We start from the raw sequence: 20,968 nt of genomic DNA, 5'->3' as shown, positions 1-20,968 counted from the left end.
GCCGGATTTATCATCAAAATTGATCCTCTTCCGTCCACTTTTGGACTTTGTGGCAGGTATAAAACTTGTTCCTCTTGTTGAGTTCTATCTTCCTGTAAATTTTGGTAGAATTTAGAGTTAGTCGGAAAAGTGAGTTTCCGGTCGCCGGAAACCACCACGCGTGGGGGAGAATCTGTTATCATGGATTTTGGACAGTGAGACATTCTCGATGTCCTGAGCCCATATCCAAAGTCCATTCATCGAAATTCGATACAATGTTTCGATTATTCAAGTTTTTGGATAATTGTACCGTTATACGATTTTTGTAATTGACAACAATCCGACCGTTGGATTGTTGTGCAATGAGCACCTTATTTATCAGTTGTTGGACCTTCAAGAACTTATGGATCGGGAATCCGATGAGTGGATCTTCTGAATTGAATTACCTAGGTTTATTGACCTTAGAGGACCTTTGATAGACATTTGGCTTTTTAGTCAATGTACCCTATTTTAGTGTGTTGTTATTTTTAGAATGTTTTTAAGGCTTGATGGAGCTTAGTTGGCTCATCACGATGATATGTCGTTCTCGGTTGATGTGCGTTTTGATTTACGGTGGCACTTGGCCTTGTTTTACGTGTTGGTCTTATTAAGTTTCCTAAGTGGGATTTTGTGTGTTGTATTAGGTTCTTGGGGGCGGAGTTAGTGAATGTAGAAGTGCAAATAACTCAGGCGAGTGACATTAATATTATGTAATATGGTTATCACCTGTGAAATTTCTTGTTATATACTTTGTGGATATAACATGGATTTACAAATGATTTTATGGAAATGTGTGCTACCATACTATGTTTACTTGATGGTGCTATCGAAATATATATATATATATATATATATATGCTATGCTTGAAATGATTGTGATATGTGAGGCTAGTAGAGGACCGTTAACCCAGTACATGGGGTAATGTGGGATTTAATCAGAATCTGCACCATATGGCAGTGGTACATGGATGGTCCTACTTGGTTAATCCGCAATGGGGGACCATACTACCTTGGGATCGTGCTTGGTTAATCCGCGATGTGCGATCCTTATTGCTTAGGTATGGCCATACATACATATTTAAGGGTGATCATGCTTGGTTAATCTGCGATGGGTGATCACTATTTATAGTATTCGTAGGAATGACTCTGCTTGGTTAATCCACTATGGGGGGTCACTACCTACATGATGTTCTTAGGAGTGATTTTGCTTGGCCAATCTGCAATGGGGGACCACATCCTAATCGGTTGCCTAATGTAGGATTCGGCCGAACTGTGTCTCTCTATAGCCCTAGACTGTTGTTTGTTACGTATATGAAAGTTAAGGTTGAAAGCTTGTGTGACTCAAGCTAAAAAGTGACGATTGAACCAATTAGTTTACATGATGGTGTTGCCTAAAAGATAACAGATTTAGATGTGACTCATTCCTACTTGTAACGAAGAGATGCAATGAGGAAAAGATACCAATCTCATTCCTACACATAAATGTATTTATGATGGTGTGTCATTCCTACACAACTTCGGGCTGTGTGATGACTGAATGTTATCTTGATAAATGTCGTGAGATTCAGAATTGAATAACCATTCTTATATGTAATAATGAGGCGTATGGTGGTTAAATTATGAAATTTGTGGCAATTGGACCCTTGTGATTACTCGAAAATGATGAAAGGCGAGTGGTGAGTCACAATCTGAAGGGAATGACGGAATAATATTGACAGTGATGATATTGATGGTTGATACGTTATACAGAGAAATGTCATATGTGGATGTAGTACTACTTTGACATTTAATCATTTGATGTTATTTTTTTTCACATATGTTATATTATTGTCACTCACACGAGCTTTGCAGCTTATCCGGGTTTTGCTTTGCCCGGTCTGTCCTTATGACGTAGGGTTATTTTGCAGAGTAACAGGTAGCAATTAGAGGAGAAGATTGTAGGTGGTGTAGCTATTATGAGCAGTGCACTTGAGAATAGGATTGCCACTCTTTGTTGTACGTTACTTTCGTTGATGCTCTGATGTATATTATATGTATGAGTCTTGGTGACTATATATTTTATATTGTACCGCTACAGTCCTCGATCGTGCGTTGATTTCGAGTGTATCTTGGGATCTGGTCGTGACAGTAATTGCATCCAACAATTGCAAACGTTGGGATTAAGCCATTATATATATGGTTGCAGGATTAAATGAAAGCATGCTTTTTAATCTTTCACTGAGAAACACATATCAATTGGCCATGAATTCAAGTTCTAGTGCAAAAACTTAGATTAGATAGTTATATCCTGCAAGATAGATGTCTGCGAACTATTGCACTGGTGTGGGGATGTATTTCTGTCTTAGGAGATTGCTATCTTTTCGAAAACAAGTCAGTGATATTTGTTGTGATTTTATTTACAACTTCATTAATTATTCATATTGTGGTTTAATTATTACATATATTATATAATCCGTATTTGATTGGTTTTAAGAATCTAAGACAAAAATATGGATCAATCAAATGTTTGTGTCATTAAGCAACACATAGAGAAACCTGAGAAATTCAAGGGAGTTGATTTCAAACGTTGGCAACATAAGATTTTGTTTTACTTGACAACTTTGAAGTTGAGTCATATCATTATAACTGAAGCCCTTAAAGTAGCAGAATAGGGAGATATCAATGCTGAAATTCTGCAGGCCATGGAAGCTTGGACTCACAGTGAATTTCTATGTAGGAACCTTGGACTCATAGTGAATTTCTATGTAGGAACTACATTTTGAATGCTTTAGATGACCCTCCTTCATATAAGACGGCTAAGGAACTGTGGGAGTTCTGGACAAAAAATATAAGTCTTAAGTGCCTAGTTCCGAGAAGATTGTGATTGAAAAATTTCTGTATTATAGGCTTCATTTGACAGAACCATTTAGCCGTCGAATTTGGACCGACTCGCTTTGGGATCAGTCAATTTGACAGATGGAATTAATGAATAATATAGGAGGAGATTTCTTGTTTGTCATGTACACGCCACAAGTGCAAGGTCTCATCATTACAAGCTTTAGGGCACGATGTTTAAAGGCACACGTCATGAATCCAAAATGACTCCACTTCAACTCTAAGAGTTGGATCAAACATACATAAAGATTGAAGAATAAAAGATACGTATTCCAGCTTATTCTGAAATGCATGGTTTTTGGATAGCAATCCATCCTTAAGGTAATGGGTTGCATCTCAAAGGCATAGTTAAGGGCAATTGTGAGACCATGATTTTCTAGAGCCGAGTAAAGCTGATTCGAATACAGTTATCTTAGGAGTCTAGTCATGGACACACTAGATTTGGGTGGAGCTGGATCAGACGGAGTAGCAGTGCCACTATCACCTTATTCCAGGGCAATATGCAGAGTCCAAGCAATTCAGCTGGATGACCATGCTTCATCTACCATTGCTGTCGAGTCTTCCATCTTTGACACCAGCAAACGAAGAAATGACTTGTGTCACGAATTTGATCCACATGATTTGTGACGACTTTAGACCTGCATCACTCACTAGAGTCGTTAAGGGAATTGATGCAGAACATGAAATAAACACATACATTTGGTATATCGCACAATAAATTATCGAAAGATAAATTTATATACTGGAATAAAGAGGGTGTTGTAAAACAATATATTACTGGCTGATTACGGGGAAATGCTTGCAAGAATAGCCCCTAAAGCAAGAGATTTTTCAGTCTGACCGAAACATGGGATGATACATCACGTGTCACTATACAAATTGTGGGATATGTGTGTTAAAAAGTTAATAACTTAACAAATAAAATTTCTTACCACCTATATAAAAACATATGGTGTACTACCCATGTTTCGGTTATAATGAAAAATTTCTCCCTTGAAGCGAGTTTGCACATACTTGCTAGACACGTGGATTTCCACCTGTGGTAATAAATAGTGCAGTTTGGACTACTAAAACCAAAATAAAATGCTAATCAGGGAAGCGTCATTCGTAGATGGGAAGCTTCATTCCTAGATGCATAAACACCACACATCCAGGGAAAAATAACACAAAAGCAAATACCTAATTGACAGGAAAATGAAAAACAACCCTATATGGATTTGAAAAACCACCAAATGATGTGTTTGTATACACCTTAATATCGTATTTACTATAAACAAATGAAGTTGATATTGAACTCTAATTTGAATAAATAATATTATGTCGATCGTTTTATATTGTGTGTAACATGTGATAAATATCAATTATAAGAAAATTATTAGGCTGGCCGCCACACCGCCTAATATAAAGATTGTTTGAAATAGTGATGTACTTTGAGAACCACCAAGAGGTACTCTGCCGCCACACCGCCTACCGCCTATTATAAAGGATGGTTCGTGAAAAAGTGATGTACTTCGAGAACCACCAAGAGGTAGTCTGCCGCCACACCGCCTATTATAAAGAATGTTTGCCGGTGTACACGTGGTTGTGCAGTTTCTTACATGCTTGATGGTTCGGTATCATGTACAACACGCAAGCAATTACGACATATTGACCAACACTAACAAATTTTGTTACTTCCGTTCTTAAACTATCTTCAACTTTTAAGTTAAAATTTAAAATTTATAACTTATAAAATTTAAGTATTAATCTAGAAATAATATTTTTATTCAAATTTTTCTGGGTTAAAATTTCAACCACAAATCATTAAAGGATGAATTTAGGCTATTTTTTTCTTCTTCTTAAAGTAACATTTTTAAAAGAAAAAAATTATGTTGACTATCATAATTTAATTTTATAAACATTTTAACCTAAAAATATTTAGATTTCGACAAATATTGAAAAATAACTAACCGACACTATGAAAGAATATGAAACACATAAAGAATTTTTTTTAATTACTTGAGCCATTGGATTTAAATTTGGAACGTTGATTTTTTTTTTCTCGTTGAATTTAATGAATTTATAAATATAAAACTAAAAAAAATATACATATATGTTGGACTAGCCCTACCAACCAAAGGGAATCTTGGGCTAAATTTGGCACATAAATGAGTTTTGAGTTTTAACTCATATTTATCCTAAAGGTTAGAGCAAGTTAGAATAAGTTTAGAACCTAAAATTTAAGTTTTACTTCAAGGTTGGAGTACATCTTAGGGGTCGGTTTTTCCACATTTGAATTTCGAGATTGACCTTCCCTCAAATTTTGCTTCCTGTGCTGCTTGCCAGTCAATCTTCCAGTGCCTATAAATTCCACAACTGCTTTACCCTTTGCTTCACACTTCATTGCTTGAAAAAACAATCACTATTGTTGTTCCAGACTTCCAGTAATAGTATTATCATTTCCCCACAAGCTTTGTAGCTTGTGTGTTTGTTCTTTGGACTAAGAAAATGGCCTCATCTGCAAGTGAAAATCGCTTAGTGTTATCCAAGATTGCAACCAATGGAAAACATGGTGAGAACTCTCCGTACTTCGACGGATGGAAAGTGTACGATCAAAACCCTTACCACCTAACTGAAAATCCTGAGGGTGTAATCCAGATGGGCTTTGCAGAAACTCAGGTTTGCACTGTGCTCCGTTGTTTTTCTTCTTCACGTTTAGTTTTTTCAGTTATAAGGAGGTCAAAGGGCCGGGGTGGGGGATTCAAACTCTTGCCTTGGAGTCCCACTAAAAATATTCACTTAGAGGTTCCATCATAAAATCAATTAGTAACGGTGAGAGTAGTTCATAAGCACATGCAAAGTTTATTCTTTAGGATTCACTCTCAACTTGCTCCCTCATGTGTGGTTGTTGGGCTTTACTTATGAAACAATCTGTTCTAATACTGTTCCGATATCATAAAGAAAGTTGAAGTTTTACTATAAAATCAATTGGCAATATGGAGAGTAATCCAACCTCTTATAAGTCCTTACAAAGTTTCTTCTTTTACTGTGGTGAGATTGTTTTACCTTCACATCCTCACAAGTCTCTTTTCCTTATTCATGAGGAATCCCTTATTTTTCTACCAAACACAAAATGCATAAGTTATTACATTATAGTTAAGAAGTAACTAATCTACCAAAATGCATGGTTTAACTTTCATTTGTTTCCAGCTTCCCTTTGATTTGGTTGAAGAGTGGATTAAGAAATATCCCAAAGCCTTATTTGCACTGCTGAAGGAGTTGAGAAGTTCAGAAACGTGGCCAATTTTCAAGACTACCATGGCTTCCCAAAGTTCAGACAGGTACATACACACATATGCATGCATGGCATGGTCCACGGAAATCATTTATTTAGTAATTGGCGCTTTATACTTGCATGATATTAATTAATTTTAAGGCATTGCTACTTTCATGTCGAAAGCATGAGGTGGTTGAGTCATATCTGATTCTCACCGAGGCGAAGCCACCGGAGCAAACGAGCTGGTCATGTTCTGTTTAGCCGACCCCGGGGATTTCAAATATTGTGCGAAAATTGTTTTAGTTTACGTAGGTACTTTGATAATTATATTCCGTGCTGAATAGTTGAGTGCTTAACTCCTCAAAAGCCTTCATAGCCATTATTTTTTTTTTCGAGTAAAATACAAAAAACTACCTCAACTATTGTGTCACGACACTTTCGTACATCATCTTTTAACATTGACAACGTCATACTTTATCTTTAGAATTTGGTACAATGTTATACCTTCCGTTACTTGCCTGTTTACTTTTTAGTTAAATGCTGACGTGTTGATTCGGGACCCATTTTTCATTAAAATATTATTAAAAACTAAAAAAAATGATTAAATATTTTTAAAATAATAAAGAAAAGTATTAAATTTTTTTTTGAAAACCCATTAACCCTCTAGCCGGAAGAAGAAGAAGAAGAAAAAAAAAAAAAAAAATTCAAAGTGAACCCAGTTCGTCCTTCCTCCCCGAAAAAAAAACCCCAACCCCCTGCCAACCCTAAATCCACCACCCTCATCCATTCTCCACATCCTCTTCCGCACCCATCCCTTATCTTCTCCACGCACCCATCTTCTCGTCGACGGGATCTTGTTTTTTTTTTTTTTTTTTTTTTTTTTTTTTTTTTCTGGGTTGCAGGAGGGAGAAGAGAGGGGGGGGGGTTGGTGGGGAGGGGGAAGACAAACTGAGGGTGGGTGCGAGGGTAAGACAAATTGGAAATTTTTTTTTTGGGGGTTGAAGGTTGGGGAAAGAAGATGAAGATGGGGGAGAGGGGAGAGGGAGAGGGGAGAGGAGAGAGGAAGGGGTGGAGGGGGAGGGACGAACTGAGGGTTGTTTTTATTTATTTTTATTATTTTAATATTTAATATTTTTTTTAAGTTGTTAATAATATTTTAATAGAAATTGAGTTTCTAATCAAGCCACATTAGTATTTAACTGAAAAGTAAACAACCAAGTAACGGAAGGTATAACATTGGATCAAATTCTAAAGATGAGGTATGACATTGTCAATAAATCAATAGTTAAGGTAGTTTTTTATATTTTACCCTTTTTTTCCTCATTCGTTTGGTTGACTAGGTGTTCTTTAATTTGTACACACAATCTAGCAGTAGGTTTAAGAATTTTTGGTAGAAAGAAACTTGTGGTGTCCAAGTCATGGGCTTGTCCAGAAGGTTTTGAAATCCTTAAATTTAACACATATTTGGGCTTTTATGAAGGTCACCAGATTTGGTCCAACATAGAGAGTTGGAATTTTCATATCTGGTACGCACCTATGTGTGTTTAGGGTCATAATGAAATATAAATAAGGATTTTAGTTCAATAAGTTAGGTGGACGATCACAAGCTTTTTATTTTTATTTTTTTAATATATATATATATATATATATGTATGTATGTATGTATGTATGTGGGAAGGTCCAAAAATTCTGAATCTCGCCTAATCTTACTCATCATTCTATACTTAATTCTAATGATCACGTATTTTAATTGGTATGATATTTTTTTTAAAGAGGAACAACTGGTGGTAAGCCACAGTTATTCATCCCTTCTGGAGGATGGGAAGACTCACATAGATATTATAGTCTTTTCTGGCCACAGGTTTGCTCACATAGACATTTTAGTCTTCCCTGACCACAAGTTTAGCTTCCAATCAGCGGGTTTTGAACCCAAGACCTCTATTTTTTAATTTGAATGAAGCCTCACAATCCGTCATTTACCATTGGACCACGAGCTCGTGGTTATTTTATCAAACTTGCAATATTATTAATGTGGATTTAAGAACTAGTTAAGACATTTTGACTCCACAGTTAGAAATTTACTATAAGATCAAAGCCATACGCATCATACTCAACCATCCATATTCACATTGGATGATAATTTAAATCAGATTAGTCTCTGTTGTTTACAGCTGGATGTTTAGGCAAAACTTCAACTTCGTCAATTTCCTTCCCATAATTGTTTAACGTCTTTATCTTTATACCATAATGTTAAATTTCCCAATTAGCTTCAATTTCCGTTCTCATATATTTCTCACCAAACTTGATATGCTCAGTGTACCTCTCATTTTCTTATATCGATATGTACAAGCATGAAGAAATTGCTAATTACAAGTCACCAAGCTAAATTAGAAGCTTAACTAATTTTACTCGTAAATTAATTAAGATTTCATATATCTAACTGCAGATTTTACCGAGACCTCGGATGGAGAACTGGAGTCCAAATTGTCCCCCTCGATTGTGATAGCTCCAAGAATTTCAAAATAACCAAAGAAGCACCGGAAGCAGCTTATGAAAATGCCCAAAAAACAACAACAATGTGAGGGGCTTGATCATAACAAAAGCATCAAATCCATTAGGCACAACCCTTGACAAAGACACACTTGAAAGCCTTGTCACATTCATAAGCCAAATGAACATGCACTGTGGCTTATGAAAGTGACAAGGCTTTCAAGTGTGTCTTTGTCAAGGGTTGTGCCTAATGGATTTGATGGATTCGATGACTTTATTATGATCAAAGCTTTCAGTTGGATGAAAAGGAGTTCGGTTTTTCACCGAATTCTCTTTGTGAGGATTCCAGAGATTCATGAATCGTATCTGTTAATCGTACATCATGAGATCAGAAATTATTTTAAATATTTTTATTAAAAAATGAACATAAACAGTATTTGATAAAAACTACGTACGATATATGATGAACGAATACGATTGATGGATTCCTAGAATCCTTACAAAAATGATCTGTAGAGGATTCTGCTGGGGGGTGAAAAGTTTTGATCGTACGCTTTCCATCTGTCGTAGTACGGAGAGTTCTCACCATGCTTTTCATTGGTTGCAATCTTGGATAACACTAAGCGATATTCACTTGCAGATGAGGCCATTTTCTTGGTTCCAAAGAACAAACACACAAGCTATATGGCTGGAGGGGGAATGATAATACTATTATTGGAAGTCTGGAACGACAATAGTGATTGCTTTTTCAAGCAATGAAGATGAAGCAAAGGGTAAGGCAGTTGTGGAATTTATAGGCGTGGAAGATTGATTGGCAAGCAGCACAGGAAGCAAATTTGAGGGAAAAGTCCATCTTTCAAATGTGGAAAAACTGACCCCTAAGAACGGAAGTAACAGATTTAATTGTGGTAGTTTTGGTAAATGGGTCGTAATCGCTTCCATGTAAAAACCTGCACAACCAGGTGTACACCGGCAGCGTACCTCTTGGTGGTTCTTAACTTCTTATAGTTGGTGGTGTGATGGTCAAACTATTAGTTTTCTTATAATTGATATATTGTATGATATTATCACGCAATATAAGAGCTCAATCTCGACTTTATTTGTTTATAATAAAATATAATACTGACGTGTAAACAAACACATCATTTGGTAGTTTTTTAAATCCATCTAGAAAGTTGTTTTTCATTTTCCTGTTAATTAGGTATTTGCTTTTGTTTTCATTTTATTTTTGGCTGGATGTGGTGTTTATGTTTCTAGGAATGAACCTTCCCCGAAACACTATGAGTTTGGCTAGCATTATCTAATTAGTTATGTACCTTTAGTTTTCTAGAATATTTTCTTATAACTTATAAGCCTTTATTTCGTATGTCTTTTCATACCGGCAGTGTACCACTTGGTGGTTCTTATAGTTGGTGGTGTGACGATCAAATTAATAGTTTTTTTTTTATTTTTATTTTTATAATTTGATATATTGCATGATATTATACACACAATATAAGACGGTTGAAATGATATCATTTATTTAAATTAGAGCTTAATTTCGACTTCATTTGTTTATAATGAAATACAATATTGACGTGTATACAAAACATGTCATTTGCTGGTTTTCTAAATCCATCTAGAAAGTTGTTTTTCATTTTCCGGTTAATTAGGTATTTGCTTTTGTTTTCATTTTATTTTTGGCTGGATGTGGTGTTTAAGTTTCTAGGAATGAAGCTTCACCGAAACACTATGAGTTTGGCTAGCATTATCTAATTAGTTATCTACTTTTAGTTTTCAAGAATATTTTCTTATGAGCCTTTATTTCGTATGTCTTTTCATATTTCTCACTTGAAGTTGTAAGTCTATAAATATATATTTATAAGGAAGAAAAGAAGGTAGAAATTATTTGAATTTTCACTTTGAAATTTGAGTTGTAAACTCGTTTTTAAGTGTCTTTTTCTTGTTTAAGAGTTTGTTACTTTGTTCTTTAGTTGTATATACGTCATAGGTTGTTACTAGAAGTGAATCTCTTAGGGCTTTTAGGTCTCTCCTGGCACAAGAAGATAGTGGACACTACTTATCTATCATATCTTTTCATTTTTATTTCCCACCACGTTGCCTTCCTACATCAGTTGGTATCAGAGCATCAACTTGATCCAAGAGTAATGCTATATTAAAGATAACGATGTCAGTTCGAGTTCCTACTACGACAATCAAGTTAGTCAACAAATCTATAATTCTTAAGACTTGAAAATCCTATGAACTTCACTTCTACTACCAGCCTAGACAACTAGAAGAACGTACAAATCAACAAACTCTGAAACAAGAGTAAGGCACTTACCAATGAGTTTACAACTCAAATTTCTATATGATAATTCAAACAACTGTTATCTCCCTTTTTACCTTCCAAATACATATTTATAGGCTTACAACTTCAAGTGAGAAATGTGAAAAGACATATATAAGAAAATATTCTAGAGAACTAAAAAATACATGATTAATTAGATAATACAAGTAATATAATCAGCCAGCACCATAAATATATTAAAAATAGCTCATGTCTTCCTTCTCCACTCACTAGGAGTTTGAAAGCTTCAATCAACACAGTCGTAGGTGCACTAGAATGGATAGAACATGTCGTAGGTGAAACTTCTAGACCAACATCTTCCCTAGCCTTTGTACGATTTCAAGAGTTAGTCACTAGGAATGGTAAAGAGAGTTCCTTTTTTGTTCGTTTGACCCATGAAAGATGCTTTTTATTGGTCTCTCAATAGGCGAAGCAAAACAAAACTACGCTCAATCTAGCACTAGTAATGAGGAAAAATAGGTATTTTGCCTAGTAGTTGTCTTTCTCTTGTCCAGATCGGAAGTTGGAAATAAGGAGTTAGGTATTGAACGATAAAGTTTTTAGATAGAATTGAGAAGAAAGTTATGTTTCAACTCATTTTGAGGGGGACTCGGTATATGGTGTTCCAATTTCTCCCTTTTATTCCTTTCTTCCACCTTTTCCCTCTGTTTCCTTTCGTCTTCCTTCCCCTTCTCTACCTTTTCTCCTTCTTTCCACCTTTTCCCCTTATTTTTTTTCCCACCTTTTTCTCCTCATTTCCCCCACGTTCCCCAATCCGGATCAGCTTTATCCTTCTCCGACTTCACAGTCCGGCTTGGCTCCCACTTTTTTTCAACGCGATTTTTCGCACTTCTCCCGGAAGGTAAGTAGAGCTTTTGCTCGGGTGTTCACACCACCTTCTTCTTTTGGTTTGCCTTGGTTGGTACTGTTGCTGGTGGGTTTTGTCTTACTAGCTTCCTTCGATTTGTGGCAGTTATTGCTATGGTGTGCTGTGAAGGAGTTTGGGCTCTATTTTGGGGTCCTGTTGTTACTCTGTTTTCATCCAGTTTTGGGATTATAGTTTTGTTGCTTTTCAATGGTTGCAGGGGCTGTTCGTTTGGTAAGCGGTTTGACGGGGGAGGGAGGAAGCTGCTAGGGTTTACTTTGGTGTTTTTCCTGTTCAGGCCTCAAAACTATGTTTTGAGCTGTTGGGTTACTATAGAGGTCCATCTTTTTGTTTGTGTGTTTCTTGTATTTGGGCCTTCCCTCTTGTAATCTGTTGTGTTATAAATAAAGTAAGCCGTTGTCTAAAAAAAAAAAAAACTACATTTTGTGTAGTACACCTCTTTATTCCTGCATGTAATTTATCTTCTAATAATATTTTGTGCTTCATGCCAGATGGATCTTTTTTTATTTCACGTCCTGCATCAGGAACTCTGCGAAATATTTGATGGACCTGGCGTCAATTTACACCTCTGCTAAGCCGACTCGTTGAAATCTCCGTCTTTATCTTCAATGCTCGCATATTTCGCCATTCTCTCTTGAATTTTGCTTTCCAAATTCCTACAAAATCCTAACTTTTCTTCACTCCTTTACTCCAATCTAACTCCCTAATCCAAAATTGATTCTCTTTTCGATGTGGGTTTCTATTGTTCCTCTGTTTATTCGGCTCTCACCAACGAGCCCCAAAATCTGCTCGTCAGAGACGAGGACCTGTATGGTGCAAATTTGTACTAGATTAACATCAAGGCGTTTTTCGACGATGTGTAGGAAGAAGGGTGATGATGGCGGTGGCTGGTGGGAGTGACGAAGGGGCGAATGAGGGTGAAGATGGAGGATAAGGATTGTCTACCCTTCCACTTCCGGTGCCCTTATCACGCCCCGATCTCGACATACGTCCAGGATCGACACGTGACGTCATCCAAATACTCGTATAACTTACATACCCCGTCTCAGGAATATGGCAATCACAATTCGAGAATCAAATTGCAAAGAAATCTTTCATTTACCTTATGGCTGTATCTAACCTCCTCGTTAGATTGCCTACGTACCCTCAAATAGGGATCAAGCCATTCGTAGTTCATTTCCACAAAACTAGACGTTTATTCTACTAAGTTCAAGCAGAGAAGCATACCATTCCTCAATCATTTATTATAGCTTGACAACATGTAATTCCTGGACTCAGACTACAAAACCAACCCCCATGAAAACATGATTTCTCTCCCATCCAACATATAAATCATTATGTCTCATCATGATATCACAATTCACAACATACATCATATTTAAGAACCGACAAAACACAAAACCATTCTCTAGCCGCATTAATTAATTAATTTGATCAAAGTAATAACAATCATTCCCATATCTTCTAAATTCATACCTTATGAAATCATAATCGAATCATGAAAAATCCCAAAGGAGTCACTCAGACGTCCAACATCTTTTCTAACTCAATTCACAAGACTCTCGAAACCATTGACACAAATATACATACATACATACACACACACACACACATATATATATATATATATAACTAAGGCTAGAGTTACATAGTTAGGCCGAGCCTACTTTTCCAAACAATGGGATTTTAGTCCACTCCACGAAATTCAACAACCTCGGGTTTTGGGCCATTCAACGGAACCAAACCAAATATGATCGCCTAAAAATGTACCATGTCCAACCAATCATCATCACCTCTAGAATGCGTATGGTCCCCCATTGCAGATATACCAAGCAAGACCATACATGTACCACAACTACGTGGTACAATCTCATTATCACACATTAACATAATTATACGCATACCTGCTATTGATTCCAGATAAGAGCATATTTAGGTGACTTAGTTAGCTTGTTTTCTTACATTTATGTTGTTAGTTCATAGTTATTTTAGTATTTTAAGCTATTTTCGTGTGTTTGTAGGTCCATATGGCTAAAGTAGAAAGAAGGTGCATTTTGGAGCCTTTTGGAGCAAAATTGGACTTGGAATGGATAACATATGCTTGGAGCAAAAGGAATGGACGAAATTGAAGACCTAAAGATGTTAGGATTCCTAATCAAAGAAGGATTCCTAGTCAAAGAAGGATTCCTACTTGAAGTAGGAAAGTTAAGGCAAGGTTTCCTATTTTGGTTTGACCTTTCCTAATCCTAAAAGCCTTAAGTTCCAGCAACATTGAAGGTCTCTTATGCATTTTAGGACACAAACTAAACCTTCCTTGCATCATTCTAACCCTTGCCGTGCAAGAGGATTGCTCATTCCCTATTTTGTGTCCCAAGATCACATTCCTTTTTAACCATAGTCAATGCCGCACCCTACATTCCTATTCTATTCTAAATCCTTGCCTAATTTCAGCCTTAAATCACATTCCCTTTCATATTCTTCCTTGCCGCAAGTTCCTTTCTTTTTCCCTTTGAATTCTGACTTTAAGTCTCATTTTCCTTGTGGATTTGGGGTCTAATTCTTTCCTAAACCATTTAATAAAAGTTAATATCCTTTCCCTCAAATAAATAACCCTTTGCCGCATTCATAGAAGACCCTATTAAGTCATATACACAATCAGCCATCCTTGATTCAAACACCACCCTTTGCCGCAGCCTTCATTCATTCTCCACCATTCCCATACTTTCATACCTTCAACCACACATCCATACACCATTCCTCTACTGTGTCGCACTCCCTTACCAACCCAAATCCACTCCTAACCTAGAAACACATCCAAAATCATCCCTAAAACCTTTGTGCCGCCGCATAGCAAGGAAGAAGAAGAGAAGAAGAAGCCTTGGACGTTTTTGCATTCAAGTTGGATTGTTGGAATGTTTTTAGGTGTAATCTATCTCTTGTTTTCAATGTTTAATTCAAGTTTTCTTTGTTTTGTTGTGAACATAAGAGGCTAAACCCGTTTTAGCTAGGGGAGGCTTTGAAACCATGATTATGTTTGTGATATAAATTGATTAATTCCAGTTGTGATTTCATAAATTGTGAATGCAATTTACTTAACTGTTTGATTGAGAATTTATTATTGTATGTTGATTAGGGAGGCCTACTTAGTTTGCATGCCTGAATTTGGTGCTAGAATATAAGGGAGTTTCACATAATCGTTACAAACTTATATTCACAAGTAGTTAAGATTATTTTCACAATCATGTTAAGTTAAATTCCTAGCATGAGTATCATGATGTCATAGTTACGAATGCTTTGTCAATACTTATGATTTTCATAGAACGTAATGATCTTTGATTGTATCTCTATTATGATGTCATGTAGGGAACTTTTGAAGAATGCTTTGGGTTGTCGAATGATGTCATCCAATCCAATAACTAAAAGAGAATCTGAGGGTTAATTAGTGATGTCACGGTTAATCTGGGGTGTTGAGGTTCATGGTTCATTGAAAAAGTAACTAGAAATCAATTTGTGTTTGAATGTATCATGTGTGGAAAAGAATCCTCTAGCTAGCTAATCATCCATAGTTTTTCCCAAATTCGTCCAAACTTTGCTTAAGTCTTTTAGTTACTTATTTTTATCTTAAATTCGTAAAAAATCCAATCCCCTTTACTTTGTTGTGTCAAATCTGTCCTATTGTGTGTTTTTAATTGTTTTGAGTCAAAACCAATTCTATGTTCATCCAAATTAAGTCCTAGAGTCTAGTTTGGGTCTATTTGATTGTTTTGTGTTGTTTTGAGTCTTTTTAGTTTGTTTTGAGTCATATAAGTTTAGTTAAGAGTCTTTGAGTTTGTTTAAGTGTTTTTAAGTATATTTTTGTATCTATGAGTCAGTTTTCATTAGATTAGCAATCCCTCCTAATCCCCGGCTTAAAACGATCCCTACTTACATCTTTACTACAATTGTCAATAAAAGGGTTTAATTTGAGTGCTATCATTTAGCACATCAAATTTTTGGCGCCATTGCCGGGATTAGCAACTTTGCTAATCCCCTATTGTTTCTTTTTCATATATTTTATTTTAGTTGCTAACCTTGTTTTCTTTTCTTGTTAGTAGGTACTCGTTTATGACTTGTAACTCTCAACCTGTTCGTGCAAACATCTTTGACTTTGACGACGACTTTGAGCACACTTTGAGAAGGAAGAGGAAGGAGACAGAACTTAACTCACCAAGTTCTAGCTCGGAATTTGATTTTGAGGAGGAAGAACAACCCACGGCAAGGGAGGAAGAAGAAGTACAAGTCATGGCAGTGGACAATCGAATAACCAAGGAGCTTTCCGCCTCGGGAATGGACAAGGCAGCACCATTATACATCCAATACCCTAGGGTAGCTCAAGATAAGATTGATGAGTTTGAATTGAAGTCTAGTTTATTGCCCCACATCCCAAAGTTCCATGGGCTATCCATGGAGGATCCAAATAAGCATTTAAAAGAGTTCGAGGTGGTGTGTTCAAGCATGACTCCAATTAATGTTGATAGCAATATTTTGAAGATGAAGGCCTTTCCATTCTCTCTATTGGAAAAGGCTAAAGATTGGTTATACGAATTAGCACCTGGGACTGTCACTTCTTAGGAGAGTATGAAGATAGTGTTTCTAGAGAAATTATTCCCTACTTCAAGAGTCATTCTCTTGAGGAAGAAAATTAGCGAAATCCAACAAAGCCAAGGAGAGTCTTTTCCAGCGTACTATGAGCGTTTTAAAGCCCTTGTCGCATCATGTCCTTAACACCAAATGAAGGAGGAACTTCTACTTCAATATTTCTATGAAGGCCTTCTTCCAATTGAAAGGCAAATGCTCGATGCTTTAGCGGGAGGTGCAGTGGTGAACAAAACTCCTATGGCAGCCAAGACCCTAATTGTAAATCGTGCTTTAAATGCACAACAATACGAAGAAATTGGGCAAAGAGACCCCCCACGGTAGCAAGTACATGAGGTAAGTTCCACATCCGACATTCAATCTCAATTAGCTAATCTTACTTCTATTGTGTCTCAGATGGCCGAAGGAATGAGGATACAAGGACCAAGTGTATGTGGCGTATGTTTTATCCAAGGACACCCTTCTGAAAAGTGCCCTCAATTGATTGAGAATGGGGGATGGGAAAGTGCAAATGCTATTGGATTTCCAAGCTAAAATCAGCCATGGAATGATCCATATTCCAACACATACAATCCGGGTTGGAGAGATTTCCCAAATTTCAAATAGAGAAAGCCTCAACAACCTCAACAATAAGGAGGATTTAGGCAACAACCCTCGGGCTTCTATACCAAGCCATACACACCAAATTAAGCCTAAACACAACCTGCTCAAACCAATCCAGGTACGTCCTTGGACAATAATACACTTATTAAGTTACTTACCAATTTGTCTCAGGGGCAAGAGAATCAAAACAAAGCAATGCAAAATCAAGACAAAAGGGTGGACCACTTGGAGAAACAAATTAGGCAGATAGCGGAGTTTGTAGGACAATTCCGAGACCAAGGCAAACTCCCTAGTTCAACCATTGTCAATCCAAAAGGAGGATTCGAATCTGCCAAAGCAATCACATTGAGAAGTGGAAAAGAAGTTGGCACTAATCCAAAACCATCCAAATCAAGCCCAAACGAAGATGAAAAGCTGCAATTGGAAGAAGAGGGACAAAGCCAAGCCACGGCAAGGGTAGAAGCACCATTGTCGCAGCCACTTAGGGACCCCAATTCATCCAATTCATCTAATTCGGCCAATATAGGTAAGTTGGGTTCAAATTCCATTAATTCTAACCCTATTCCACCCAATGTTCCTTTTCCCTTATAGATTTATGCAAGCCAAGAAAGAGAAGAATGACAAAGACATACTTGAGACGTTTAGGAAGGTACAAGTCAACATTCCACTCCTTAATGCCATCAAGCAAGTTCCCAAATATGCCAAATTCTTGAAGGAGCTTTGCACCACAAGGAAGAGGGTTTCGAATAAAGAGGTAGTAAGGGTAAGTGAAAACGTTTCCACTGTTTTACAAAGAAAGTTACCTCCAAAATGCAAAGATCCAGGTAGCTTTACAATCCCTTGCATTATTGGCCAAACTAAGTTTGAACATGCTATGTTAGACTTAGGAGCTTCAATTAATGTCATGCCATATTCTATTTATGCATCCATGAACATTGGAGAATTGAAAAATGATGGTGTGATTATTCAATTGGGCGATCGATCTAATGCCTATCCAAAGGGAGTTTTGGAAGATGTTTTAGTGCAGGTTAATAACTTGATCTTCCCGGCAGATTTCTATGTTCTTGAGATGAAAGAAACCACCCATTCCATATCCTTGCTGCTCTTCTTGGGAAGCCATTCATAAAGACAGCCCGCACCAAGATCGATGTGTTTAAAGGGACTTTAACGATGGAATTTGATGGGGAAGTTATTGATTTTAATATTTCTGAAACCATGAGATTTCCTAATGATGATCATTCATGCTTCTCTATTGATATCTTTAATTCATTAGCGTAGGAACATCTTGAACAATTGCATGAAGATGCACTTGAAACGGTCATTACAAGTGGAATAGAATTGAAAAATCAAATGGTAGCACCAATTGTACCCCACGACACCAATATGGAATTCCATGCCGTGCCCCTTTGTGATGATGTAATTGAAGTGGTGGCTGCCCTAGAGTCATTGCCATGGCTCAATTGTAAGTCCTCAATCCCCAATTCAATTCCAATTTCAACTAACAAGTTATTTCCTTCCATAGTATAGCCACCTACCATTGAGCTTAAACTGTTACCAAACCACTTGAAGTATGTTTTCTTGGGCGAACAAGAGACATTACTTGTCATAGTGGCTTCCTTACTCACGGCATAAGAAGAGGACAAGTTGGTGAAGGTTCTAAAAGAGCATAAAACATCCATTGGTTGGATTTTGGCCGATATCAAGGGAATAAGCCCTACCACATGCATGCACCGTATACTCATGGAGGAGGGGGCTAAACCATCTAGAGAAGCTCAACGCCGACTCAACCCTCCAATGATGGAAGTCGTAAAGAAGGAGATTATTAAACTCCTCGATTGTGGCGTTATCTATCCCATCTCAGATAGTTGTTGGGTTTCACCGATCCAAGTAGTTCCAAAGAAGTCCGGAGTCACAGTGGTGAAGAATGAAGAGAATGGGCTTGTGCCCATATGCATCCAAACAGGTTGGAGAGTTTGCATTGATTATAGGAAGTTAAACGCCACCACAAGGAATGATCACTTCCCTTTGCCATTCATTGATCAAATGCTTGAAAGGTTAGCCAGTCATTCTTTTTATTATTTTCTTGATTGTTATTCAGGATATAATCAAATTGTCATAGCTCCGGATGATCAAGAAAATACCATTTTTACTTGTCCATTTGGTACTTTTACTTATCGTCGTATGCCATTTAGTTTGTGCAATACACCAGCCACCTTTCAAAGATGCATGGTAAGTATATTTTCTGATTATGTTGAGAAGATTATTGAGGTATTCATGGATGATTTTAGTGTGTATGGTGACTCATTTGATGATTGTTTGCATAATCTCACTTTAATCTTGAAAAATGCATGGAAACTAACCTTGTTTTAAATTGGGAAAAATGTCATTTCATGGTAAAACAAGGCATAGTTTTGGGTCATATCATCTCTGAAAAAGGAATTGAAGTTGATAAATCAAAAATAGATCTTGTAGTTACTTACCCTCTCCTACTTCGGTGAGAGAGGTTCGTTCTTTTCTTGGACATGCAGAATTCTATAGCCAATTTATCAAGGATTTTTCCAAGATTGCACAACCCCTTTGCCGTCTCCTACAAAAGGAAGTGTCCTTTGAGTTCAACGAGGAATGTGAGAAGGCATTCAAGAACCTCAAGGAGAGGCTTACCATGGCACCAATCATAGTCCCACCAGATTGTAGCATGCCTTTTAAGCTAATGTGTGATGCATCCAATTATGCAATAGAAGCTATTTTAGGCCAAAGGAAGAACAAGCAACCACATGTCATCTATTATGCATCCCGGACCTTGAATGATGCACAATTGAATTACTCTACCACTGAAAAAGAACTTCTTGCTGTTGTGTTTGCTTTAGATAAGTTTCGTTCATATTTACTTGGCACTAAAGTTGTTGTATATTCTGAATTTGTTGGATGCTTCTCCTCCAAGAGTTTGATTTTAAAATTAGAGACAAGAAGGGGAGTGAAAACGTGATGGCTGACCATTTGAGTCATTTGGTGTGCAATGAGGAGTCTTTACCCATCCAAGAGACATTCCCTGATGAGCAATTGCTGTCCATTAAGGTAAGTGAACCTTGGTATGCCGATTTGGTGTCAAAACAAGTTCCAAACTCCATAACCAAACACCAACGTGATAAACTCAAGAAAGAGGCACAGTTTTATGTGTGGGATGACCCATATTTGTGGAAATATTGTGCGGATCAGATTCTTCGTAGATGTGTGCATGATTGTGAGTTTAATTCAATTTTAACTTTTTGTCACACTTATGCATGTGGATAAGACTTTGGCACACAACGCACAGCCCTTAAGGTGTTAGAATGTGGATTTTATTGGCTTACAATCTTTAAAGATGCTAGAACTTTTTGTTTAACTTGTGATCGTTGTCAAAGAATGGGCAATATAGGTGCAAGGGATCAAATGCCACAAACCCCTATATTCAATGTTGAAATTTTTGATGTTTGGGGCATTGATGGTCCTTTTCCTTCTTCATATGGTTTCACTTATATTTTTTCTTGCGGTTGATTATGTTTCCAAATGGGTGGAAGCAAAAGCCACTCGTACTAATGATTCTAGAGTGGTTGCAGATTTCCTCAAAACTAACATATTTTCTAGATTTGGGATGCCTAAAGTGCTCATTAGTGATGGAGGGTCTCATTTTTGTAATCGCACCATGGAGGCGTTGCTCAAGAAATATCATGTCACACATAAGGTTTCAACACCTTATCATCCTCAAACCAATGGCTAAGCCGAGGTAATAGAGAAATCAAGCAAATTTTGGAGAAGACCGTTGGGTTAACAAGAAAGGATTGGAGCTTGCATTTGGAGGATGCATTGTGGGCATATCGTATGGCCTACAAAACACCCA

At 37.0% G+C, this 20,968-nt stretch overlaps 1 protein-coding gene across 1 annotated transcript; it reads left to right on the top strand.

The window, feature by feature from the left end:
• The first annotated feature begins 5,202 nt into the window (after positions 1-5,202).
• LOC125477166 (1-aminocyclopropane-1-carboxylate synthase 1-like) lies at positions 5,203-10,723 on the top strand. The gene is made up of 4 exons (XM_048584123.1): positions 5,203-5,550; positions 6,082-6,212; positions 8,595-8,726; positions 9,279-10,723. Exons 1-4 carry the CDS (start codon positions 5,380-5,382, stop codon positions 9,280-9,282), a joined length of 438 nt encoding a protein of 145 aa, XP_048440080.1. The 5' UTR covers positions 5,203-5,379; the 3' UTR covers positions 9,283-10,723.
• The last annotated feature ends 10,245 nt before the right edge of the window (positions 10,724-20,968 follow it).

This window comes from the organism of the source record quoted next, unplaced genomic scaffold, assembly GCF_019419815.1.
Source record: "Pyrus x bretschneideri cultivar Hongxiangsu unplaced genomic scaffold, Pyrus_bretschneideri_v1 Contig20, whole genome shotgun sequence".
In the NCBI taxonomy this organism is placed as follows: Eukaryota; Viridiplantae; Streptophyta; class Magnoliopsida; order Rosales; family Rosaceae; genus Pyrus; species Pyrus x bretschneideri.
This window is presented reverse-complemented; position numbering and strand designations above follow the sequence as displayed.

Bases quoted from the DNA above. Each gene is read 5' to 3' on its own strand.
- LOC125477166 (XM_048584123.1), top strand. From the start codon at position 5,380: ATGGCCTCATCTGCAAGTGAAAATCGCTTAGTGTTATCCAAGATTGCA. The intron at 5,551-6,081 runs GTTTGCACTGTG...ATTTGTTTCCAG, and splicing joins TGGGCTTTGCAGAAACTCAG to CTTCCCTTTGATTTGGTTGA. The intron at 6,213-8,594 runs GTACATACACAC...ATCTAACTGCAG, and splicing joins GCTTCCCAAAGTTCAGACAG to ATTTTACCGAGACCTCGGAT.